At 42.1% G+C, this 27,413-nt stretch overlaps 1 protein-coding gene across 2 annotated transcripts in view; it reads right to left on the reverse strand.

Moving 5' to 3' along the window:
• Positions 1–27,413, reverse strand: part of LOC101743290 (uncharacterized) — a 90,123-nt gene that overhangs the window by 50,358 nt on the left and 12,352 nt on the right. For both annotated transcript variants that reach the window (XM_038021068.2, NM_001309604.1), the window contains 24 exon segments: positions 27,147–27,258; positions 26,038–26,205; positions 24,674–24,808; positions 22,756–22,877; positions 21,496–21,608; positions 20,790–20,944; positions 19,402–19,544; positions 18,803–18,979; positions 17,559–17,668; positions 16,397–16,723; positions 15,594–15,778; positions 14,368–14,553; positions 13,248–13,383; positions 12,239–12,418; positions 10,865–11,135; positions 8,855–9,147; positions 7,962–8,138; positions 5,331–5,525; positions 4,714–4,899; positions 3,699–3,868; positions 2,920–3,134; positions 2,083–2,245; positions 1,301–1,526; positions 267–371 (listed from right to left, as the gene is read on the reverse strand). In XM_038021068.2, coding sequence (XP_037876996.1) covers positions 267–371; positions 1,301–1,526; positions 2,083–2,245; positions 2,920–3,134; positions 3,699–3,868; positions 4,714–4,899; positions 5,331–5,525; positions 7,962–8,138; positions 8,855–9,147; positions 10,865–11,135; positions 12,239–12,418; positions 13,248–13,383; positions 14,368–14,553; positions 15,594–15,778; positions 16,397–16,723; positions 17,559–17,668; positions 18,803–18,979; positions 19,402–19,544; positions 20,790–20,944; positions 21,496–21,608; positions 22,756–22,877; positions 24,674–24,808; positions 26,038–26,205; positions 27,147–27,258 — 4,250 coding nt within the window.

Here is a 27,413-nt window from a genome sequence, read left to right on the forward strand (position 1 = left end):
ACATATTATCACTTAGCCGAGTGAAATGGAAGTTTGTTTTGATCTTTCTCTGAACTAGTACTAGTTAGCCCGAAACCTCGGATTCGCTTAACGTTGAGTTTCAAGACACCCTGTATATTTGATAACACTAACGCTCCTCAATGTCTATAGCAGAAAAAAAAACAAACGAAAATGGGCCTTCAGTATTTCCTCTAAGCCTATTTATGTTAGAATCAACAAAGAAAATAGAAGTACTGAACAAATTTGTAATGAATAGTTACACTCACTTGGAAGGGCGTGAGCAGTGTGACCCGACCGGTGACGTTGGTCTGCTTCTCTCCCTTGTCGAGGGTCCACGACGAATTGATCATAAGTTTACCTTCTTCGTTATACTGGAAATGAAATTGCACATTGAATGGAATTGTTGCCACAGATTTGGGTGATATTGCTCGGTAGATCGAGGCTCCGAATGTTGTTTTTTTTCCTACCTATTCGAGTGACCTCGAGGGGTCATACTAGATTCACCGAACTATAGTAGAATTAGTTTGTCCGTGCAGTTTGGGTGATAAATAATCGGAGCGGTGAAGCGAATATTTCCCTCTCTCTTCCACTCACGACCCTTATGGACGGGCATAGTGATGCGCCTTATTGTTTTTGATAAGCGTTATCGATAATATATTTAGTTTTGTCATTTGGTGGGTTAGTGATAAAAATGAAAGTAAAAATCACTAATCGAACACTTACACCACATATCGCCGCAGCAAGTTAACGAGAACGGTAGAATTTAGCACTTTGTAACTTTTCGAGATCTATTTTCATTTTAGTGAATTTTTTTAACACATTGTTGATAAGAACACGTGCAAATATTTTGTGAATAAATTCTACCGTTTTGGTACAAAACAAAGGAGTAGCCATTATGTCACTAAAGAAATTCAGAGAGTGAATGCATAAAAACAGATTTCTCTTCTACATAATATGTACTATAATTTGCAGGTAAGTACAACAAATGACTCATAACATAACAATGTCTCACCACCCTTCGTATACCGCCCCGCCGCCGTGTACCTGCCTTCGATACTCATTTGTTTTTATCGATAATGACGTTGCGCCCGCGCAACATGTTCACCGCCCTAGCCGGGCTATTTTTTATGACCCAAACTGCACCGAAAAAATAATTCTACTATAGTAGGTGAGCTCATGTTTCTTGAAGGTTTTCATTGCTGAGGTATCGTTATTAGATCATAAACTTAAATTGTTTATTGTCTTTTATAAAATCTCTTTAATACAAGAAACAAAAGGAGTTATGCAGGTGTGAACTAACCTGAAAACTTAGCAACGTGTCGGCACTCTTCTTCCAGATAACTCTGTGCTTGGCGATGGCGGCCGCTTTGGGTAGCGTCGGTATAGTCGAGTTCACGACCGCGTTTATTTCCCCGTAAAATTCGTTCGTTTTGAACAGATAGTCGGCCAGCAGGTTGAAGGATAGGTAGTCTTCTTGCCAGTTCATGCTACCGTTGATGGCCTGGAGGTTGTCGTGGTAGCGCCACCTGTCGGCAGAGCACGGGAGGTCCAGGGGTCGCGGTTCGGTTCTCGCTCACGACTTGGGAATGAGAGACCTTCAGAGGTCCAAAACCGTGAAGCTTACTAGTGGTAGGACCTCTTGTGAGTCCACGCGGGTAGGTGCCACCACCCTGCCTATTTCTGCCGTGAAGCAGTCATGCGTTTCGGTTTGAAGGGTGGGGCAGCCGTTGTAACTATACTTGAGAACTTGAGACCTTAGAACTTATATCTCAAGGTGGCTGGCGGATTTGCGTTGTAGATGTCTATGGGCTCCAGTAACCACTTAAGACCAGGTGGGCTGTGAGCTCGTCTACACATCTAAGCAATAAAAAAAAGCTTGACGTTATGACAATAAGTGCATCACTTAAAAGCTGTCCCAGATGTTATATTTTTTTTTTAGTTACGACGTCTGCCCCACCCTTCAAACCGAAACGCATTACTGCTTCACGGCCGAAATAGGCATATGTTGTACGAATCACAAAAACCGATGGTTGTACTAAACATGATCATTTATGTCTATCCCTGGTGAGTACTGGTGCTTACATAACGTTGAAGCTGGTGTCCCTCCAGCCGTTGAAGGGCGTGCTCAGGCTGGACAGCAGCGCGTAGACAGTCTCATTCTTCGCTTCGGAGTACATCTTCACCCTCCACAGGATGTTGGCGTCGTGAGCCCAGCCCATGCGGACGTGCCATTGACAGAACCAATCTAATGTTCAAATACAATGGTTTTTTTTATGATTGAGGGATTACTGGTGGCCTTTCCAGTTTCACCAGGACAGGTGGGCGAGCAAAGGCTCAGTCAAGAGGGGTGGGATTTGCTAACAGCTGCCCGAGCGCCTCCAAAGGAGACCTAACAAATCAAGAGCAGCTGCTTCGCGATTGAATCTACTACCGGATCGGAATCGCTAACCGCTGAGAAGATCCGACGAGAAACTCAGCGAGCTGATGTTTAGGTTACGTTGCACGTCGAACTCTTTGTCGAGTTCTACGAGCACGGTTGATACTAATACCAAATAAGACGCACCTTTAATTATGAACATAAATGTCAAGTATTAACTGAAATGCGACTTAAATCAAATAATCTTTTCTCCTCGATATTTTGACTTGAGGTCATCAAAGATTTTAACTTATTTTGCTTAGTCCCCCTGTGCTTAAATGGCCACCATTAGAAAGCGGCATATAGATCAGCAATACTGCGACTCACCGTGCGACATGAGATCTAAATCTTAGTTCTATGGTACAACAGCTGTCCCACCCTGTGAACCGGAACACAGTAGAGCTTCGCTGCAGAAATATGCTGGATGGTTGTGATTATTTGTGTGTGCCCACAAATGGCTCTAGCATTAGAGAAGTTGAACTTCTGAAACAACTCAAACCGACCTCTGAGCAGGACCTCGAGTTCGCCGGTAACCATCCTGCCCGGGTAGTACAGGGACAGGTGGGCGGCGTGGTGCCAGGGACCCTTGTTGTCGAGCTGCACGTCGACGCTGACCTTCTGAGATGGGTTCCGGTTAGCGTCCCAGTTCACGGCCACGCTCAGCCGCTTCTGGTGATCGTACAGCCAGCGGTGGTACGAGATCTGGACGTCCCTTAAGCTACAAAAATTTAAATCTTAGTATCTCTTCCTTGCGTGTTTTTTTTATTTTTTTATTGCTTAGATATGTGGACGAGCTCACAGCCCACTTACAACGGCTGCCCTACCCTTCAGACCGAAACACATTACTGCTTCACGGCAGAAACAGGCAGGGCGGTGGTACCAGCGCAGAGACGAGGGACCAGCTCAAAATCTTAGTTAGTTTATGGTTTTCGTGCAAGGTTCTAATTGAGTATATCCTGAGGAGAGCTGTTACTGATGGCTGCTGGACGTTTCGCAACAACCCACGATCATTCGGTAACGTGCGAACTTATTGTGGTACACTTCATTCACGGTTGTTTGCTTAAGAGTTAGTGTATTGCGCAAACGAACCCTCTGAGATCGTGGTCAATGAATGATAAACAAATATGTTTTTTTACGTTATTACAAAGTTAAGTCGTACACACTGTGTGCATTACTAATTAAAATCTTACGTTACGGACGTTTTTTCCCGGTTAGGGTACCCCTCCGCATCGTCCCATAATTAATAAATATATGTTCCGTTAGTTCAATTCAAAACACTCACTCGTCGATGTGTATGTCCAGATTGACGCTTGTGTTGTTGTTCAAATCGGCATTCAAATCGAAACTGTATGCCTTCTCATTAACGTCCAATTCGGCGTACGTCGTGAAATTCTGTTCCGACAGCACGACGTGACGTATTAGAGTTCTGTAGATGTCTCCGTTGTATTCACCCTATGGAAATTTTAATAGTTTCAATGTTGGTTTATGTTTATTTTTTTGCCTCAGATACTTGACCCATATACTACCTGGTCCCAGGTCAACATCAACGCGATCTTAAGAAATTAGGTCACAGCTATTTTGCTGACCTGTCTTTAAGTGGTTATTGAAGTTAATATTCGCCGCTATTAATATCGAGACAAAAGATTGAAGTCTCATTCCTATATTCCTATTGTATTTGTCACATTTTTTCTTTTTTTGTAATATTTCCTTTGTAATGTAGATTGGGGGAATCGGGACCCTTTCAAAAACCAAGACAAATTTTCAATGGTTTTTCTTAGGGTAATACAATAAAATTTAGATTAAAATGATTTTGGAGGCTTAAATTTTTATATACGATGCGTTTCATATATTCGCGATTATACATAGTCCATTACAAAATACATATACACAAAAACTGAAAAAAGTAGCTTGACCCGATTCACCTTGGCTTTTTTTTTTGGATAGGAATAGCACTATTTAGTTGTTAGGTAGGTACCTTTAGGTAATTAACTGTTTAATATCTTTAATGAGTTACAAAACTTTGATGACTAAATTTTTTTTTTATATTCTTAAACACTAAATAAAAGTCATTTTCAGTTCAACGAAGTTAAATCTAACAACTAAACAAAAGTAATTGTGACATCCAGATTTGTCCCTATTCTAACTCTAGTCTCTATTCCCCCCAATCTACTGTTCTTTGAAACCCCGCAGAAACCGGCGGTACTTCCCAGTGTAGTCCCCCCCTTAAGGGTCAATGACCGGCCGGAGCGCGAGCGTGCTCCACAGCCGCCCTCTGTCGGTAAGATTGGAGTACTCACCACTCCTATAAAAGTGACTTGTCGGTTGTCCTGAGTGAATCGCCCGTCGACGGCTATGTTCTTGAAGTGGTTGCTGTTTATCATCGCTTTCAGACGATGCGACGCCATGTTGGTCTTGGATTGGTCCTGGTATAAGGCGTCTACATTGAAGTCGACGCCCGTGAACCATATGCCAACAGAATTCACCTGGTACAAACAGTTTTTTTTTCATTGCTTTAAGTGGTTATCGGAGCCCATAGACATCTATAAAGTAAATGCCGCCACCCACTTTGAGACATGAGTTCGAAGGTCTCACTTTTTAACAGTACAACGTCTGCCGCACCCTTCAAACCGAAACGCATTACTGCGTCACGGCAGAAATGGGCAGGGTAGTAGAACCTACCCGCGCGGACTCACAAGACGTCCTACCACCAGTAAACGTAAAAAGTAATTGTCTTCATGTAGCATCGTATGGTTTATGTCAAAAGTCGAACAAACGCTAAATAGTTGTTAGAGTAAAATTGACCTTATTTCCTTTTAATATACGGTAGAATTATGTTCGATGAAGAGCCCTTAAATATACTGTTAAAAAGCGGGATCTATGGACTTAAGGATCGCCAGAGAAAAACGGACCTTACCTGGTATTCATTAGGTTGTTTCTCGTGAACTTTCGTTTTGATGTTGCAAGGATGCAGCGTGGGCAGGGTCATGTTCAATTCAGAGTCCAGATACAGTTGAGCCCCGGGGGGTAGGAACAGGTATCCCGATACGAGTATCTCTCTTGATTTGGGATTGAAGTTCAAAAGCGCTAAAGTCGTATACTTCGGTCCGATCTGTTGAAAGCAGTCCAATTTAGATAGGAGTTCATAGCTTCTCGGGTTCTCCCAAAATATGTAACTGAAGTCTCAGTAACTTTTTACTATATTACTAGGACTTTATTTAATTAAATCTCATCTGGTTTTAATTTGATTTTTGATGTATTTTTTTTAAATACGTTCGTTTTGACTTATAGACTTTAATTACAACATAATCAATAGATTGATATTCGAATTAAAACAATTTCATCTCATTCCGTTTTGTAATGCAATTAACAGAACACGTGTGTAAATAAAGATTGAAGTTTATTAAAAGCTCAACTCTGGCAATAATGACATTTAAAGAAGCTGACACTGAAACAAGGAGAGCTTTTTTTATTTTTTTTATTGCTTAGATGTGTGGACGAGCTCACAGCCCACCTGGTGTTAAGTGGTTACTGGAGCCCATAGATATCTGGGGTGGGGTGGTACTGGCGGTGTCTTTAGACATCTCCAACGCTTTCAACACCCTACCCTGGAGTTGTATTCGGGAGGCTCTGAAATACCATCGCGTGCCTCCCTACCTCCGCCGCACGGTAGGGGCTTATCTGGAGGGTAGATGCGTCACTTATCGGGGACGTGACGGTGCCGGTCGGCACCTCATGTCGTGCGGTGTTCCACAGGGATCGGTCTTGGGACCGCTCCTGTGGAACATCGGCTACGACTGGGTGCTGAGAGGCGAGCTCCCGTCGGGCGCCAACTTGACGTGTTATGCGGACGACACGCTTGTCACTGCCCGGGGGAGCTCGCACAGGGAAGCGACGTTGATAGCCGCGGCTGCGGTGTCACTGATGGTGAACCGCATCCGGCGCCTGGGCCTGGAGGTGGCCCTAAACAAGTCGGAGGCTATGGTGTTTCATGGCCCCCGACGTGCGCCGGCGCCGGGATCACACATCGTGGTAAGTGGGACCCGGATAGCTGTCGAGTCCACCATGAAGTATCTGGGATTGGTGCTCGACAGCCGATGGGAATTCGGGCCCCACTTCCGGCGGCTGGTGCCCAAGCTGATGGGTGCAGCGGGCGCGCTTTCAACGTTGCTTCCCAATTTGGGGGGCCCGAGCGCCGCCTGTAGGCGGTTGTACGTGGGAATCGTGCGGTCCATGGCCCTGTATGGGGCCCCTGTGTGGGCGATGGACATGACGGCCAGCACACTCGCCATTCTGCGTAAGCCGCAGAGGGTGATGGCCGTCAGAGTAATCCGCGGGTACCGCACGATTTCCTACGAGGCGGCTTGCGTCCTGGCCGGATCCCCGCCCTGGGACCTAGAGGCGAAAGTACTCGCGTCATTATATCGATGGCGCGAGGAAGAGCGGGCACGGGGCTCGAGGCTGGTGCAGCGGCAGATCGCGCTGCGCCGAGAGGAGCTCCGTCTGGCCTTGGTGGCGGAATGGCGGCAAAGGCTTCTGCGCCCTACCGCCGGCCTCGCAACCGTCGAGGCGATCCGGCCAGTACTCGACGACTGGCTCGGGAGAAGGCACGGATCCCTGTCCTTTAGGGTGACACAGGTGCTGTCGGGGCACGGTTGCTTCGGCAAGTACCTGTGCCGCATAGACAGGGAGCCGGACGCTCGGTGCCACCACTGCGTCCACTGCGGGGAGGACACGGCGCAACACACGCTCGCCGAGTGTGTAGCTTGGGAGGAGCAGCGCCGTGTCCTCACAAATGAAGTAGGAAGCGATCTGTCGCTGCCGGCCGTAGTGCGGAGGATGGTCGGCAGCGCAGAGTCGTGGGACGCGGTGGTGTCCTTCTGCGAGGACGTGATGTCGCAGAAGGAAACTGCGGAACGGGAGAGGGAGATCTCGACTCCCTTTCCCGGCCGCAGAAGACGCACCGGGCGCAGGACAAGGGCGGACAATGCCCTTTTCCGCCCCCCATGAATGGGTCCAGGGGCGAGGGACTTGGGAAAGCCCTCGCCCCCTATTCGATGGACCTGAGACGGAGGCGCATGCGGGTGTCGGCGCGTGCCTCTGAGGCGATGCACGGAGTAGCTGAACGCCTCACTACTCCGTGCAGGAGACGAGGCCTGGATAGACCGGGCCAGCACTGGTGTGGGGCTGCGGAAGAATTTTGGATTCCCGCGGCCCTGCGCGCACGTGTGGGTGGACACCGGGGTGGTTTTAGCCGGTAGGAGTCCGGCACGCCCCTTCGCTTTTCCCTAGGCGAAGGTAGTCCATGAGGATTTCCCCCCGAGAAAAAAAAAAAAAAAAAAAAAAAAAAAAAAGCCCATAGATATCTACAACGTAAATGCGTCACCCACCTTGAGATAAGTTTTAAGGTCTCAAGTATAGTTACAACGGCTGCCCCACCCTTTAAGCCGAAACGCATTACTGCCTCGCGGCAGAAATAGGCAGGGCGGTGGTACCTACCCGTGCGGACTCACAAGAGGTCCTGCCAAACATGGCAACACTGCCTTACCCCTTCGAATTGAAATTTAACATCGATAGTCTTCGGTCGGCGTAAATTGAGTCCAGTGTCGATTTTAACCCCATTGGGCTTATCCACTCGAATGAACTTCAGTACAAACGATGGATCTTCCTTCTCTTTCTTCGACGAGCTCACGTTGAAGCCAATGTCGACGTGACTTTGAGTTTTCTGAAACGAATTTTTTTTTCGAAGCATAAAACGAGCTAAAATAAATCTTATGCTATTAAATTTAAAGATCATTTTGTTTTGTTTCGATCAGTCGAGATGTACATTTTTAAGGAACTCTATTGCAAATCGTTGTTAGATTATTGTACGCGCAGAACTAGTTGGCTACGCCTTAGGTATGTGAGCAGGGGGACGGAGAGGCGGGGGGGGGGGGGGGTGTGCTTGCTGTCATTACTGATTTTACAATAACATCATTTTTCTTACACTATTTTTAAATCAAATTTATTAAAATTTATTTCCTATTTTTTAGTTGGATTTCCTATAAAAGCGTATTTTGTTAGTTTTATTAAAACTATTATTTTTATTCATTATTATTATTCATATCATTTCGTTATTTATTTTTCATTTTTTAGTTGAATTTTAAATTTTAAATTTTTTTTTTTTGTTGGTTTGATGGGTAGACGATCTCACAGCCCACCTGCTGTTAAGTGGTTACTGGAGCCCATAGACATCTACAACGTAGACGCGCCACACACCTTGAGATACAAGTTCTAGTCTCATTATAGTTACAACGGCTGCCCCACTCTTCAAACCGAAACGAATTACTGCTTCACGGCAGAAATAGGCAGGGCGGTGGTACCTACCCGCGTGGACTCACAAGAGGTCTTACCACCAGTGAACATACATACGTTTGAAATGCGTATTAAAAATATACTTACAACGTTCTTGAAGACGGAATAAAAATTGTATACGGGATAGGCGGTGAATTGCATTTCGACTTCCGCGTAAATGTCGTGTCTGTAACCGGCCGCTTTCTCCGTGAATAGGCCCTCCATTTTGATCGTCTGGTTCGAGTTCTTGTTGAACCGGTAGTCAAGTCTGAGGTTGGCGCCGTGCGTGGGGCCGTTCAGTATGTAGTAGCCAGTGAGGCGACTGGCCAGCTGTTTCGTTTGGAAGTCCACTGTTATGTCGCACTGGGACACGCCGCCTTTAGATTTGACTTTGAAGACGCCTATAAGGAAATACCCGTGTTACGTGACAACAATAGTGGCCGTAGTGCGACTTTTTTAACGTTCTCGATAGCGTGAAAGTTAATAAAAATTGGTATGCAGTTGGAACAGCGCCCCTGGCGGCAAACGTAGGCAAACTTTCCGACACCTTTTTGAAGTTATACTTCTTTAGGCGCGTTATGAAAAATTGATGAGAGTGAAATTTTACGATGCGCGCGCACCGTGACACAAAATTAACAGAATGAAGTTGCCCACTAAATCGCTCATTACAATACGACCGACGTAACTTGGCGAGTCTGAATATAGCCGCAGGTGAACTTTCCGAACCGTACGAAAAGGGATGTCTAATATGCGTGTTTGAGGATTTTGTTTAATCGATTTTTTTTTCAAATTGATTAAAATTTAAATAAATAAAAAAAAAATATAAAAAAAAATATTACTTCTTACGCGCGTACATAAGTACACGCACCCTTTTTTCTGTAGGGCCAGGGGCCGAACCTCCTACGAGGTCCGCGCCTAGCGGGCGCGCGAGTTAAGTGGGACTTGACGATCTGCAAGGTATTGGGAGCAGACCGCGGGCCCAAGGAATTTTAGGACCCTACCGGACTAAACGACTCCCATGCACTTTTACACCCGACGTCCGGGGTCAGAACCCGGTCAGAGTAGTGGGGTTCCCACGGTCAACACTACAACCAGACACGCGGCGCCCCCCCGAGGACGCCCGACCGACGGGTCGCCGAGGCGAAACGTTCCAACACCATACTTAACTTACTTAGATAGTTAGAGTTAAATTTTACGCTATCGAGAACGTTAAAGCACTCGCACTAAGCACACTGATATACGTTACTAATTTAGTCATATGTCTAAGTGCAGTTAATCCTGTTCAAATTTGGTTTTTTTATTGGCTTCGGTGATTGGACGAGCTCAAGGCCTACCTACCTGATGTTAAGTGGTTACCGGAGCCCATAGACATTTACAACGTGAATGCCGATACCCACTTTGGGATATGAGTTCAAAAGTCTCAGTATAGTACAACGGCTGCCCCGCCCTTCAAACCAAAACGCATTACTGCATCACGGCAGAAACAGGCAGGGTGGTGGTACCTACCCGCGCGGACTTACAAGAGATCATACTCTCCAATAATGTAACCCAAGGTGTAAAAAAAATACCTAAAATATTCTTTACATCGTGTACCCTGCGAAAACTATTGATGATAGAATAAAATAATGTACTACGACTTTGTAGAACACATTATTATTTACAAAAAGTGTCGCGACAGCATATATATAGTTATATATAGTTATGTCGCAATAAGTGTTCTTTTATTTTTTTAAATAAAACAACGTCAAATATCGTTGAAATTTTTGTTAGAGACCCGAGCGGAGCCGGAGCGGACCGCTAGTTTAATAATATATGTAGCAACGGAACAAAGTGATACGGAGGAATGACAGATATGGAGCATGACTGAGTGAGAGAGATAGGAGATGTCGTGTTAGGAAGTAAGAAAGGAGGCGAACGAATGCGGAACATATAGTTTATTGCATAAGCAACACGGGAGTAGTTTCCGGACGCGACGACGCTCAGACGCATTGTAACCCGGAAGACGAAAGACGTAACTTAAGACGATTATATTAAGACCAAATAAAGAATCGTGATTTTGTGAAGTGATCGAGTGTTTCACTGGCCCACCCCGAATTTAAAATCCCACATATATATTACCAGAAAGTTCTGCGACGCGATCGTTGTCGACGACCCAGTACGCGTTCGGTATCCAAACGTAGCCGTTCTTGATGTTGTAACGCTTCACCGACATCTTAGTGTCGAACTGTTTCCGCCCGTCCACGTCCAAACTCGCCTCCAACGACTTATCGTATTGCTGGTTCCTGTACAGGGCCTGAGCTTTTAATGTGCTTTTGGCCGACTGGAACGACAGCACCGCCGTACTCGACGTGTTCGATAAGCTTAAAGCTGCATTAATCATTCGCTTTTCCTGTCGAAATTAAAGAATTATTGAACACTAGCTGTACCCGTCTGCTTCGCTGGGCATTTAAAATTAACATTGTTAATTCTCACCCTCACAAAGATTCTCTGGTGTAGGGAGTCCAACACTCATATAAATATTAGCCTATCCATTAAGTACATGTATTTTTTACATGGATACCAAGTTTCAAGTCAATCGGATGCATGGTTCAGTAGTTATAACGGAACATCCATAAAAACCACTGTAGATTTATATATTAGTATAGATGTTTTATTGAACGTGTCCCAAGAATGTTCGGAAAACTTTTGCAATTATTTTTTTCAGTTAGTATACGGATGCAAATTTAGACAAGAATATGAAAAAATTGAATAGATTTGAAGGAAGCGTTTAACCAAAACATTCATTTCCCAGACAAAAAAAAAAGTATTATTAATAACTATTATATCTATATATATAAAAGAAAGTCGTGTTAGTTACACTATTTATAACTCAAGAACGGCTGAAATGATTTGGTTGAAAATTGGTGGGGAGGTAGCTTAGAACCAGGAGAAGGACATGGGATACTTTTTATAACGTTCCCGTGGGACGTGATAGACAACGTGGTATAACAAAACACAACTGATATGGAATAACAAAAAGCAACTGACAGCTAAACGTAATGTAGTCTATGGTTAATTATAATAGAATTTTAAAGTTGACTGGTTGATGTGTTTGTTTCGAATTTCTATTGGTTTATTGTGCCGAGATAGGTAATCATTAAGAAAGCCATGTCGCGACCAATACGATCAAATCTTTCCCGACTAATCCGTAATGCAACTAAGATTAGAAACATTGCGAGTGAAAGGACTGAAAAAGAACAAGAAAATATAATAATAATAATAACTACTAAAATACATGGCCAATAAAATATCATTAAAATACTTGATTTTTTAATTTACATTAATTATCCAAATAAAAAATTGACCTTGATAAAATCAGTCTGCTCATTTATTGCCTCTAAGGCGGAACAAAGTTCGCCGGGTCATCTAGTTAAGTATAATTGTTAACGCAAATATTATCTTTTCTTTTCTTAGGCAGTTTTATTTTTAATAAATAAAAAAAATGTAACTTACTTGACTATCAGGAGTATCGAATGAGAAACTTATGACGTCATTTGTACTATTCCTATCCCACTTGTATTCAAGGGCATACGTTTTAGCTGACGGATCGGCTTTTTCTAAGGACAGAATGTATTTGGCCGGTCCACTCATTAGGAAGTATGGTGCGTCTCTTAAATTTGTCATGTTTGGGAACTGTAAGAAAAAAAACTATTAGAATATCCCATAGTTTGCAAAACATCATTAGATTTCGTCTCATTTTTTTGAAGCACACGTTTACAATTTTTTTATTTGTATTTGTATAGTATTTCATTTGATAAAAAAAAATTTATTAAGATTTAATAAAAAATTTTTTATCAAATTTAAATTATTAAGATATAAAAATTATTAAATTATTAAAAAGATTGTTAATGTTGCCAATATATTTGTAAAGTAACCTTGTAAATTAAAGCAAAATATACTTCATAAAAGTAACAAGTTATAATTACTATAATGTAACAATTAACGTATTGGATCGGTATGTTATTACGACAGGACATGTTTAAATAACTTTTAACTTAGGATGATCTGATTAGTGGCACAAATTAGGGAAGGCTAAGTCGATGACTCTGGGTCGATGATGATGACGATGAACTTTGTCTATATTGATAGTGATGACTCTTGAACTCAAGCGTATTGGGTTTCAGTGTCATCTCGCTAAAGTATTAATTATTATCAGTGTAGTTATATGTTAAAATTCCACATATATTTTTATGAAATTTAATAAATCTATTAAAAACGCTCATCGCGAATCCGAAAGCAATAATTTATTTGAAAGCGTTTTAACTGTAGACAGAGATCGCATTATTTTGAACAATGACGTCATCGTTCAAGTAGCGTGTGATTTTGTATTGTATACCAACTCGCGACAAAATCTTAGAACCGTGCGAGTCTACCTCTATTGTTTTTCAGTACACGTTTTAATATTTTTGCTGAAAACCTAAAGGGATAAATGTTTTATATAAAAAAAAACAAAAAGGCATACCTGATAGGAAGCGCATACTTTAATCCCTACAGCGTTGTCAAAAGTTGACCAACTGCAAGTATTCTGTTCTATTCTGTTCTTGTTCAATCCACCTTGCTGTATTTCTTTGTCGCCGTGTAGTATGATCAATTCCGACCTGTATTACAAAGGTTTAAGGATCGATTTCGAATACATCTCTAATTTAGCAAGTTTGTTCTTTAGACTCCATATGTATCTTGATTTTTGCATACACAGGCTATATTCTATCTTGTGCCAATCAATAAATTGAAAACATTACAAGATTATCTGTGGAAATATTCTTAATAAGATTTGGCTGTATGGGCCACGTTTCCATTGTCTATGTAATGAAATGCAAACGTATTCAGTTATTTCGGTTTGGGGTGGAATTCTGTATGTAATCAAAGCTACTTTTTCAGCTTAATTTCCCGTTTCTTATTATCATATATCTTTTATCTTATTTTTTTTATTATTTAGGACGTTTTGAATACTTTAAGAGTTTTCGTGGCTACTGACCATTAAGAGAAGAGTCTTAGTTGACTGTAAATTATTTTAATTATGTGTACGGCACAATGGTAAAATCATTTAAAGTGTTGTGTGGTAATATTATTAATCGCAACATATCTGTTTGATATTCAATTTATGCCCAGATTACTGCACCAAATGAGGCATACAAAATTACACTTAGTATGAAAAAATGTGTGGTTATAGTCATGATAAAACAAAAAGACGTTTGATAGATACTTGAATTTCACTAACGAAATTTTCACGATAAGCTTGCATATAATATAAACAAGTTCCAAACAACAACATTCGGACTAACAACGGCAGGTTTGAGCCCCGTGAGCTCACCTACTTGTTAAGGTTACGCTGAAATGGTAACTCAAGACGATCAGCCTAGGTTTAAAAAAAAAATTCGGAGAGAGCTTCACTGACTTATTGGAAGATTTTTCTTTTGTTCGTTTTTTTCTTTTTATTGCCCTTGCTTGCCTCTAGGCAGACGAGCATACGGCCCACCTGATGGTGAGTGGTCACCGTCGCCCATAGACTTCAGCAATGTCAGGGGCAGAGCCAAGCCGCTGCCTACCGCATTTCGTTTACTCCCACTCCCACGTATACTCACTTGGCGGCAAAGATCTCTTGCTTGTCGATGGGCAGGGAGAGGTGCAGTCTAAGCAGCCCCAGGCCGCGCACGGAGAGCCGGGCTTCGACCGCGGTGGCGGTGTACAGGCGCCAGTTGACGCGGATCCCGCTCGAGCTGAGCCCTCCAGCCACGACGCTCATGGTGGCAGCCACGTTTACCGCCACACTGTTAGAACCGTATACTGTTTTTTAAGACGCTTTTATTAAATTGAAGTCGTCGTGGCCTAAACGGATGAGACGTCCGACGCATTCGTGTTGAGCGATGCATCGATGTTCGAATCCCAGGCGGGTACCAATTTTTCTAATGAAATACGTACTCAACAAATGTTCACGATTGACTTCTACGGTGAAGGAATATAACATCGTGTAATAAAAATGAAACCCGCAAAATTATAATTTGCGTAATTACTGGTGGTACGACCTCTTGTGAGTCCGCACGGGTGGGTACCACCACGCTGCCTATTTCTGCCGTGAAGCAGTAATGCGTTTCGGTTTGAAGGGCGGGGCAGCCGTTGTAACTATATTGAGATCTTAGAACTTATATCTCAAGGCGGGTGGCGCATTTACGTTGTAGATGTCCATGGGCTCCAGTAAGCACTTAATACCAGGTGGGCTGTGAGTTCGTCCACCCATCTAAGCAATAAAATTGGTAGGTTTTTTTTTTATTGCCCTTGTAGGCAAACGAGCATACGGCCCACCTGACGGTGAGTGGTTACTGTCGCTCATGGACGTCAGCAATGCCAGGGGTAGAGCCAAGCCGCTGCCTACCGCGTTAAGTACTCTTCACAAGCCTCGTTTGAAGGAGGACATGTCATAGCGCTCGGGAAACACCGTGGGGGGAGTTCATTCCAAAGCCGGATGGTACGTGGCAAAAAAGATCTCTGGAAACGCACTGTGGATGAACACAGTGGCTCCAGATAGAATGAACTCTACTTCTGTGTTGGGCGGTGCGATGGTAAAAACGAGATGATGGTATCATCTCCAACAGTTCCTCAGAGATGTTTATCTGTAAAGAAAACGACCAGCACCAAGTAACCACTTAACACCAGTTGGGCCGTGAGCTCGTCCACCCACATAAGCAATAAGACGCCTCAACAGATCTAATCTAGTCATTGATAACAAATATATTAGTACGCTGTGGCAGTTAACGGAGATACCAATCCTTGCGTGCTCATAGTACTATCAATCACAAAAGCGTTAACTTACCTCGGCCTCAGTTTCCCCTCGAAGTCCAAGTTACCGGATCGCGAATTTTTGTACTCGACTGTACCCGACATCCTAGTGTTGACGTAGCTCGTTCCCATTAAATTCATGTTCAAAGGCAAACCGCATCCGGTCGGCACCGAGTAAGTCGTGTCCAAGAACAACGATGCTTTGTTGTACGAAATTTCCTGAAAGTTAAGGATAAATTTCATAATTGAATGATCGAACGGTTTTTAAACGAAATTCGACCGTTATGCCTGACACTTAAAGGCTTATATTCATTTAATTAAATCACATTTTCTCTTTTGATTGTGTATTGATAACACTAAAGCTCCTCAGTAGTTACTAAAAACAAAAAAAAAATCGGACAAAGTCGGTTTAAGGACAATAGTTTTACTTGATAGCCTCAGTAGCAGAACTATTCGTATTACTAGCTCTGACGTCATGCGAGAGGAGAGATAAATGTGTCACAAGCCAACGCTTGGGCTGATCGTGCCTCTCCATCGCTTCTTCCGCGCTCTCGCTTGCAAGCTCAGGCGGAACATGACACTTTTTTGTTGCTCTTGCTAGGGCCAGTGTTAGCATCACTCCAGTTTGAGCCTCGTGAGTTCACCTAAGCGTAAGGGCGAAGCTGAAATAGTCTCTCAAGACTATTCTCCTCCTCGCGTCGTTTTCCTCATTACTGAGCGTCGTGACTCTCCCGCTGCATCAGTTTCTCCCGTACGATTTCCCTCCATCTGCTGCGATTTTTAGCTCAAGGCTATCAACATAGGTAAAAAAAAAACAGATCACACCAAGTTACTCACCTTTCCGGACAAGATCTCCATGATCCTCAACTCCGGGTTCAGCCTGGCCAGAGACTTGCGTATCTCGTCGTCGCCCTCGGCGCTCCAGTACGATATCTCGTTACCGAAGACCTTGATCCCGAGCTCAGCCAGGGGGAGCCTGTGTTTGAGAGCTTCGTTCTCGTAGCCCAAGTCGTCGATCTTGCTTCTCACGTCCTCAGTGTCGTTTAGTGAACGCGCGAAACGCATGCTGTTGATCTTTTCCATGATATTGCTCTTGCTGAACGGTCCGTTTCGGCTGAAGTAGTTCTCGAAGTACGATTCGAAGCCTTCGGCGCGGGCCTTCATCTAGAAAAATTTCGATGCGTTCAGATCGATTCAAACATATTGTACAGTGACGTCATTGTTCTCACCGGTCATATGAATAGTAATACAAAAATCACTTTGTGGCTGAGGGATGGAATAACATGGCCTTTTATATCATATTTTACTTTTCATTAAGGATTTTGATTTCAACAGTTAATTGAAATACCCGATAATAACATAGTAGCCCTAAATTTGAAGTCACTGAATACGTATCTCGAAGATTTATGGTTTTTTATTTATTTATTTTTTATTGATTTTATAGGTGGACGAACTCAAAGCCCACCTGGCGTTAAGTGGTTACCGAAGCCCAAAGGTATCTACAAAGTAAATGCCGCCACCCACCTTGAAATATGAGCTCAAAGGTCTCACTTTTAACAGTACAAAATTGTAAGTATTCAAAGAGTTTTTCATATTTTTGGTCGTCGTACACACGAGAAGGGTTTTTAAAAGCCCTTTGAGTTTCTCGACGGATCTTCTCAGCTGATCGCGATTCCGATCCGGTAGTCCATGCATTCGCGAAGCAGCTGCCCTCTAGTTGTCAGGTATCCTTTGGAGGCGCTCGGGCAGATGTTAGCAATTTTTTTATTGCCCCTGTAGGCAGACGAGCATACGGCCCACCTGATGGTGTGTTTACGGTCGCCCATGGACTTCAGCAATGCCAGGGGCAGAGCCAAGCCGCTGCCCACGGCAAAATCTCACCGGGTCCGACTGAGACTGATCTTGCTCGCATAAAAAGTGTCATTAAGAGCACAGTTTTCACCAATAGGTAAAGTTAGTCGAAGGGCATGTCACATTTTGATGCAAGCTCGAATCTCACCTCGAAAAGGTTGATCGACTCGCCAAACATATCGACAGTCAGATTGAGCGACAGCGACCTTGGGATGTAAGAGTCCGGTGAGAACACCACATTGGCTTCGTAGTTTCCACCTGAATGGAACAAATTATTGAGATAGTTAGATTTCGAGCTCGTGCCGTGTCTATTCGCTCTTATATCTGCAACGTTGGCACGTTTAATAGGTTTTTTTTATTTATTGCATCGATGGGTGGACGAGCTCACAGCCCACCTGGTGTTAAGTAGTTACTGGAGCCCATTGACATCTACAACGTAAACATGCCACCCACCTTGAAATATAAGCTCTAAAGTCTCAAGTATAGTTACAACGGCTGTCGCACCCTTCAAACCGAAACGCATCACTGCTTCACGGCAGAAACAGGCAGGGCGGTGGTACCTACCCGGATTCACAAGAGGTCCTACCACCAGTATATAATAGTCATAGACCATAGATGATCAGTGTGCTTAGTGAAAGTTTTGTAACGTTCTCAATTGCGTAAAAGTTAACTCAAATTTGTATAAAGTTGGAACAGCGCCCCTAGCGGCAAATGTAGATGAACGTTCCAAATCCATACAAATTCGGGTTAACTTTTACGCGATCGAGAACGTTAAAAAGCTCGCACTAAGCACACAGGACATAGTTATAACAATGTTTAAACATACAAAGTAAGCGTCATTAGCTTGGGAGACATGAAGTTAAATTTTCAATTATATAGAATATATCAGCCCGCTCCGGCTTCGCTCGGGTCTTTAACAAAAATGTCAACGATATTTGACGTAGTTTTATTTAAAAAAACAAAAGAACACTTATTGCGACATAACTATAATAATTAGACATATGCTGTCGCGACAATTTTTGTAAATAATAATGTGTTCTACAAAGTCGTAGTACATTGTTTTATTCTATCATCAATAGTTTTCGCAGGGCACGCGATGTAAAGAATATTTTAGGTAATTTTTTTACACATTGCGTTACATTATTGGAGTTTTAGTAAGGATCCCTAATTTTTTTCAAAAAAGATTATAGACTACATATATCACTCGGGAATAGTGTAGCTTCCAAACAGTGAAATAATTTTTCAAATCGGTTCAGTAGTTTCAGAGTCTATTCAATACAAACAAACAAACCTTTCCTCTTTATAATATTATTAGTATAGAGAATTTAGTAGGTAGTCTTCCGAACTCTGAGGAAATCTTTGGAGCAGATTGATATAGCAGCCTGGACTTACCAGCGTTGTATTGGTCGAAGAAAACGCTCTGCTCGTAGTTCTTCGAGAACATTCTGAAGTCGGGGCTGTCCTCTAGCTGCGGCATGGTGTTCCCGGACAGCAGACCCTGGATCTCCACCCTGGACGGGAGAGACGACTGGCCCAGGTTTTTCAGGTGACTCCACACGAATGTGGCCGCTGGAGGGAAACTTTAAATCGTTAATTATGTAGTAATAGCATTCGTTTGTGTGCGAATTATCACGCCTTTAGGATTATTGAAGTTTAGTGGATTCAAAGATTTTTTTTTATTGTTTAGATGGGTGGACGAGCTCACAGCCCACCTGGTGTTAAGTGGTTACTGGAGCCCATATACATCTACAACGTAAATGCCACCCACCTTGAAATATAAGTTCTAAGGTCTCAGTACAGTTACAACGGCTGCCCCACCCTTCAAATCGAAACGCATTACTGCTTCACGGCAGAAACAGGTGGTGGTGGTGGCGGCTACCCGCGCGGATTCACAAGAGGTCCTACCACCAGTAATTACGCAAAATATAATTTTGTGGGTTTGATTTTAATTGCCGACCCCTGTTCTAGATGAACAAATTCGTTTCGCGTACCCTGGTTAACCGGCTCGTGGCGCAGCGCGTGGAATATCGTCCTCACGGTGGTCAGGTCCGGGCAGCGCATCACCTGGATGTAAGAAGCTATACGGACCTCGATGTTCACGAAGTCCTCGCGGTACGTCTCCAAGAAATATTCGCTGTGACAAACAAACAAAAAAAATGAAATCATTTTTTCTTACACTATTTTCAATTAAAATTATAAGGAATTATTAAAACTATCCCAGCTTAAGGTGTATAATTTTAATGACGACGTAAGGTATAGTTCGTTGGTGCTATATCGACTGACAGTGACTCGTTTTCCGAAGCTTCGTGTGGTTGGCAGGCGACGTCTCTGCCGCCCCGCCCGCATGCATACCCCCCCAAGACCCACGAGTAGAACAAAATAGGGATGTGCACGCTATAAAATTTATTAATTGGATTTTCTATAAAAAGCGTATTTTGTTAGTTTTTTTTTTTAAACTATTATTTATTTTTCATTTTTTAGTTGAATTTCAATTTTTTAAATATTGAATTGTCATCGGTCTTTAATAAGTATACCGAATTTTGAGGTAATCCGACGTTTTGAAGGGGGTCAAAATCATGTTCAAAGATTCCGTTACATACATACATACGTCTGAAGCTAATACGCGTAAAAGCGTATTAAAAACGAATTAATTTTGCAATGTAATAACAAATAATATAGTATACATAAAATTTAGAAGGGAACAGTAAAGTTGTACAGTTTTTTTAATTTATTAAATGGTGCATGGTAATATTAATAACGACAATGTTACGCGCTGGGGTTCGGGATAAATAAAATTCCACCTTAGCACTTAGAGCACTTAAAACACTTCACAAACACTTTAAAACTCTCAATTCGCTTCTACCGCTTCGCTTCAGGTGATCCGTTCGCTGTTTCGCTTCAAGTAGTTTCGATTACTAACTGACTGCGTGCCATCTCTGTAATGCTTTTATAGTCGAGACGAAATCCCTAGAATCGTCGAGAATATTCCACAAAAGTCTAGTCTTGTGTGTTTCCGCTATCTGACAATAGATGGCGTTGTACTTCTCGAGCGTTCTAGATGCTACTTGATCCTTCGACATTCGTTAGACTATTCGGCGATAGATGGCGTTACTCTTACCGGCGTAACAATAATAAAGATCGTAAACAAGTGACGCACGGCCATCCGACCCCGAATGAAGATTCCCACTACTATGGGAACCGGAAAACAATATATATACTTTATATACACCCATATATAGATATGAACCATCCAAATAAAAGCAAAGAAACCTGTTAATCACACGAATGGTTTTACCGATATGGGAATCGAACCCACAACTCCCGGACTAGCAAAATTAGTGAGAAAGACAATATTTTTAAAGACTTTCATGTACATTACCGTGTTTCCGCACAAGGCGTCCTCCTGAACGCGTCGATGGCCGTCAATCGTATGGGTACAGGCAGATAGGAGTCGCCAATGATACTCATCAATACATCGGCGAATTCTAGTTTGAAACCACCGATGTTACCGAGAGCCTTTATTGCTATCACGATCTGCGGAAGTTAATGGCAAAGAAGGAGTTAGTTAAAATGAATGAAAATTACAATTTTTTTCGATAAATTAACTCTTGGGCCGGTTTTGCCTCTCTATCGTTTGTTCTGCGGTCTCGCTTGCACGCTTAGTCTAAGGCGGAACGTGACACTTTTTCGTGCGTGCAGCCGGTGTTCATTGATTTATAAGACGTTATCACGTCAAAATAAAATTATATTTTTTATGTTATGTCATTCTATTTTCTTTTTCTATAGCATTAGGGTGTATTTGAAGCCGTCAGCGCAAAAGTGGCCTAACCCACAATACATATTCATGCTTATGTATTGCAATTTATTTAAAACATAATAAATTTTGATGCAAAATCGGCCTATCCCTAGTTTCAATCCATAGACAACAGATGACTTTGTAAACATCTTTGTAAACCTTTAGGCCATGGCGGTAACCTTAAACATGCCGTGTCTACACAGTCACCGACTGAGAGACAGGCGGTAATCTTTTACGATCCACAATACATTAATGGTTCAATATATTAAATAAATAAATAAATACTTACATTATCCCTATCTTGTCGGGTCTTGATCGCACCTTTCTTAGATATCTCCTTCACTATATTTTGGAATATTTCTAAAATCTTATTCGGCGTTTCCTCCTCGCAGCATTCGCGCACTGTAAATTTATTTAGGTTAAGCTTTCCTATTGCCTTTACAGACGGAGATACTTGTTTTTTTTCCTACCTATGCTGATAGCCTTGAGAGGTTACATTAGCTTCGCCCTAACGTGTAGGTGAGCTCACAGGGCTCAAAGCGGGTGTGTTGCTAATACTAGCCCCATCAAGATCGGTGCTTCGTAGAATCTACCGCCGGATCGGAAACGCGACCCACTGAGAAGATCCGGCGAGAAACTCAGTGGGCTGTGTCTGTGGGTAGCTTGTGTGTAGCATTCTCAAAGATCACAAATTATTTTAGACCTTTTGTATGGGAGTAGTAAGTCGTAATGTTCCTCATACAAGGTTTGCTGTTAGGTAGTTGCCAGGCTCAGAGATATCGCGTGAATTCCACCACCCAGCTTGAGGCATGAGGTCGTAGTCGAAATAGGCAGAATGGCGTTAACAACCTTTGTGGTCCCAGAACACCAATTATGACCAATAATTACCCAAATCAAAGATATTTTTTTTATAAGATGCAATTTCCTTGTTATTATATGGTTGGTACATCTCTATTATATTATTATTCATGTTATCGATAATAATTCCTACTTTTTATAAATCTGGACTGAGTAGTGAAGTATATTCATTCATTCATAACGAAGTCATGTTAGGTAAATAATAGAATAGGAACCAGTCTGAAAGAAATATATTACAATTACCAATTCACTAGAGCACTAATTGATATGTATTTTGTCGCATATCAGATATACAGTGTGCTTAATGCGAGTTTTTTCACTTCTCGATCGCGTAAGAGTTAACTCAAATTTGAATTGGAGTTGAAATAGCGTCCCTACGTTTGCCGCTAGGGGCGCTGTTCCAAATACCAATACAAATTTGAGTTAACTTCACCACAGGTCTTATGCCACGCACCATCCGGCTATGGAATTAACTCCCCTCCACGGTGTTTCCCGAGGGCTATGACATGTCCTTCTTCAAAAAAGGCTTGTGGAGAGTATTAAGCGGTAGGCAGCGGCTTGGCTCTGCCCCTGGCATTGCTGAAGTCCATGGGCGACGGTAACCACTCACCATCAGGAGGGCCGTATGCTCGTCTGCCTACTAGGGCAATAAAAAAAAAGCTTATGCTTGGTATGAGGATGGGAAACTCACACGACTTTCCGCTGTGCTTGCAGTAGGAGTGGACCATTGATGAGACCGTGAAACTAACCACCTTATCGTTCTTGTATTTTTTGATCAATTCCAACATACTCTCCAACATCGATAGCTTCGGTCTGAAAAAGAAGTTCTCATAAACAAAAAAATATGGCCCCGTTAAATAAATACGTATTTACTTCAAAAGCTTTGTATATTGGTGGGTGATTACAGCTTTATCGTCGTGGCCTAAAGGATAAGACGTCCGGTGCATTCGTGTGTACCGATGCAACGGTGTTCGAATCCCGCTGGCAAGTATCAATTTTTGTAACGAAATACGTACTTAACAAATGTTCACGATTGACTTCCACGGTGAAGAAATAACATCGTGTAGTAAAAACCCGCAAAATTATAATTTGCGTAATTACTGGTGGTGGGACCTCTTGTGAGTCCGCACCACCACCCTGCCTATTTCTGCTTTGAAGCAGTAATACGTTTCAGTTTGAAGGGTGAGGCAGCCGTTGTAACTATACTGAGATCTTTGAACTTAAGGTAGGTGACGGCATTTACGTTGTAGATGTCTATGGGCTCCGGTAACCATTTAACACCAGGTGGGCTGTGAGCTGGTCCACCCAACTAAACAATAAAAAATAAAAATTGAAGGCGTCTACAAAGGGTATACGTTAAGAGCAAGGTAGAAGATACCAGACTACGTAGAAAGTTGCCCATGCGATGGACCGATAAAGTCAAGTCGCCAAAACCGGGAAAGTGGTGATTGCTCGTGAGGCACATAACATCTGCTATCAGCAACGATACTGACTGAAGACCACGACCACTCTGCCAAGAGTGATACGGCAAAGAAAGAAACGAACGGTGTACTTTAGAGACCATTTGGCATCAATCTGTACTACGTTGTATCCGATTCGAATTGACGACCGCATCTGGCAATTTGCATCTAGTAAAAATCATATGCTGTTTTATTCGACGAAACATCATAATAATAATATGTGCCTTTGTGTATTTATACATTACACTAGCGACCCGCCCTCGCTTCGCTTCGGAAACTGTAATTTATTATTGATTTCTCCACTATTTAATGGATGTTATTGTACATATAAACCTTCCTCTTCAATCACTCTATCTATTAAAAAAAAACCGCATCACAATCCGTTGCGTAGTTTTAAAGATTTAAGCATACATAGGGACAGACAGATATAGGGACAGAGAAAGCGATTTTGTTTTATACTATGTAGTGATGACCAATTATAAATATAATGGTCAGGCCAATAAAATTCCGCGGTGTTAGTTAATTGGCCGTACTACTATGTCGTGATCGAAGAATCGCGGTCAGAAGCGAAATGAAAAGTAGCCTATATTCTGGAACTATCTCAATCTATTTCCATACTGAATTTCGTTAACATTGATTTAGGGATTTTTCCGTGACAACCTAACAGAGATACTATCATATTCATATAAGACGTCATGACTTACATCACTCCAATACATGGCGACCCTTAGAGAGCAGTTAAAATTTTGCAATTTACGTAAAATACGAGAGTAGCTGAATCAATTATGAAGAAATACAATTATGAAGAATAGAAGTTTGTGAAGACGAGAAATAAGAGGAAAGAAGATTTTCAAATCATTACAGAAGATGAAAAAAAAACGATCACAGAAGATTGATTTGGATGAAGCGATGAGAACAATAGAAAAAGGGTGTTACTGCCGGGAGCCGGGAGAATGCTCAAGCCCTATGATGAGAGGATATGCAGGGCGCCGGGAGATAAATTGTACGGGTCCGAGGTGGAGCAGCTAGGAGTCAGTTGGAGTCCAATGCTGAGGAGTTTATTCACCCATGCTATGTAAGACGTCATGACCTACATCACTCCAATACACATAATATTAGTAAGAACATAATCTGTTTATCACAACGTACCTCGGTATCATTGCCATGGACATTAGCCACTCGTGTCTGGTCTCGGTGTCGATAGCGGCCTCTGTTATCATGTTTTTGATGAGCTCCACTGAGCCGGTGCTGGCGATGTACGGTAGAGCGTCCAGCATGTGTTTTCTGTAAAAGGATACGGAAGTAAATCTTGTTTTTTTTTTTATTTATTGCTTAGATGGGTGGACGAGCTCACAGCCACCTGGTGTGAAGTGGTTACTGGAGCCCATAGACATCTACAACGTAAATGCGCCACCCCCCTTGAGATATAAGTTCTAATGTCTCAGTACAGTTACAACGGCTGCCCCATCCTACAAACCGAAACGCATTACTGCTTCACGGCAGAAATAGACAGAGTGGTGGTACATACCCGCGCGGACTCACAAGAGGTCCTACCACCAGTAATAGGTCCTACCACCAGTAATGTTATTTCCTTCAACGTGGAAGTGAATCGTGAGCATTTGTTGAGTACGTATTTCATTAGAAAAATTGGTACCCGCCTGAGATTTGATTTATACAGGATGTTATCGGTTCTCTCGGGGAGCTCTGTGGAGACATGGTACCTATAGATGGCGCCTGAATGACCAGCGGTTCAAGGTTTACCAGGTTTTAGAGCACCCTTCATGGGACAGAAATAAGTCCTTCTGTGAATCAAGAGCTGTGTCTCCGCGTTGAAAAGACAATATCTGAGCTCAGCGAATTGCCGTTCTGATAATAGTCTATTTACACCCTGTATTTGATCTGTCATCTTTTTTTTTTATATATTGCCTTTTTAGGCAGACGAGCATACGGCCCACCTGATGGTGAGTGGTTACCGTCGCCCATGGACTTCAGCAATGCCAGGGGCAGAGCCAAGCCGCTGCCTACCGCTTAATACTCTATGGTCTCAAATAAATATATTACTAATCTATGAAAGCATTATTTTTAATGTATAGTCTTAGTATGATGGCTATACAGTGTCTAATGTATAGTCTACGTGATTACGGTTATTATTCATATAAATAGCTGTTTCTTTGTGTATTATTATTATATATTTTTTATAAATCATTGTGAATAAAATAAAGTTGATAACTTTGTAATGTCCTTTTTTATTTTTATCAATAAAAAAATCATAATAAAAAATGTATAACCGAATAATTATTTTCTTTATACCTCGAATAGAACTTAAAATTAATATTTTTATAATAAGGAACTTCGTTCTTATCCGGTGTCCCACGACACCACACATCTTTTCTTATTATTTTATGTGTAAGAGGGGAGTAAGCGAAGAAATGTTATATGATAGAGGAGTATGGAAGGAGAAAACATGTTGTGCCGACCCCAAGTGACTGGGAGAAGGGTATGGTGATACGTACGTGGCTATCTCACACATGGTGGGAGCTCGAGCCAGCAGCTGCGAGAGCGAGGGGAAGTCCAAGGGTCGGGCGGCGCGCACGAACCGACCCCACAGCCCCACAGTCGAGCTGCTGTCCATGTTCACATCCACGCTCGGCTGCGAGTTCTCGTCGCCCGTCTCTTTCACTCTATACGAATTAAAAAAGGATACTTAAACATGTAAACTTTAAAAAAAAACTTTAGTGGCTTCTGTGTATGGAAGGTAGAGGTAAGGAGAACCGTATCTGTGTGTGAAAAAGTGTCCGTTAAAATCTGCTAAATAATGGTGGCGCTACAGTAGCAACCGGGTAAATTTAAAAAAGGGCGCTGGAAGTTATTAGAATAAGATAGAGAAATAAAAAAGGACGTAAGAACTGTAAGCACACTACAAAATCACAAAAAGTGTGATATTTAAAGCTGATAAAAAAATGCAATCGATGTCTCCACGTTTTACGACAGCAATAATTTTAGGTTATATTGACGAAATCAGTTTGGACTATGTAAACATGTGAGGTCTTGTATATTACACTGTCACTAACTACTCTAGTCATTAAATATATTAAATTTTCGAACTCAGCATACTTCAGTTAACAACTGCTCAATTCATATCATACCCTGTGCCTATGCTAGCGCCATCCTGGAGGATTTTTGAACTATTATTTAGTGCTGAAAGTGGGATACTTTTTCAAGTTTCTCCCATGAGACGCTTCTCCTCACCTCTACCCTCCATACTTCTGTAGTTAGTCTTGGAATAGGGTTGTGATTGATTGTCGACAATTTATCGGACCCTAAATAAAGTCGTAATTTTTTTCATGAGACGCTTCTCCTTACCTCTACCCTCCATACTTCTGTAGTTAGTCTTGGAATAGGGTTGTGATTGATTGTCGACAATTTATCGGACCCTAAATAAAGTCGTATTTTTTTTCATTTCGATCTAAATATAAATTACTTAATAATAATTAAAATACTAATTAATATAATATTACGTATATTGTCGATAAAATAAATATTTTAAATTAAACTTACATTTTTCTGAATGAAGCCTAAATATTTGATTATTATTAAAACGAATTATTTTATCTATACTCACAAGCATAATAACTTGAGCAATTCCCTGGCATTCCTTAGACCTACGCTGTCGTCTCCTATATACGTAGTGTGGTGGTGTAGCAAATTAGAACGCTTGTGTATCTCGGCCCAAGCTATAAATAAACACAGGGTGATGTTTTAATAACATACAAAAAAAACTTTATTGCACTCTAGGCATGGAAAAATCATTTATTGAACAAGAAATGTTATTGCAAATTCATTTATCAACCAGTGAGGGGCGTGAAATGCTCTTCTAAGCATCAACCAA

Source organism: Bombyx mori, chromosome 28 (assembly GCF_030269925.1).
Source record: "Bombyx mori chromosome 28, ASM3026992v2".
In the NCBI taxonomy this organism is placed as follows: Eukaryota; Metazoa; Arthropoda; class Insecta; order Lepidoptera; family Bombycidae; genus Bombyx; species Bombyx mori.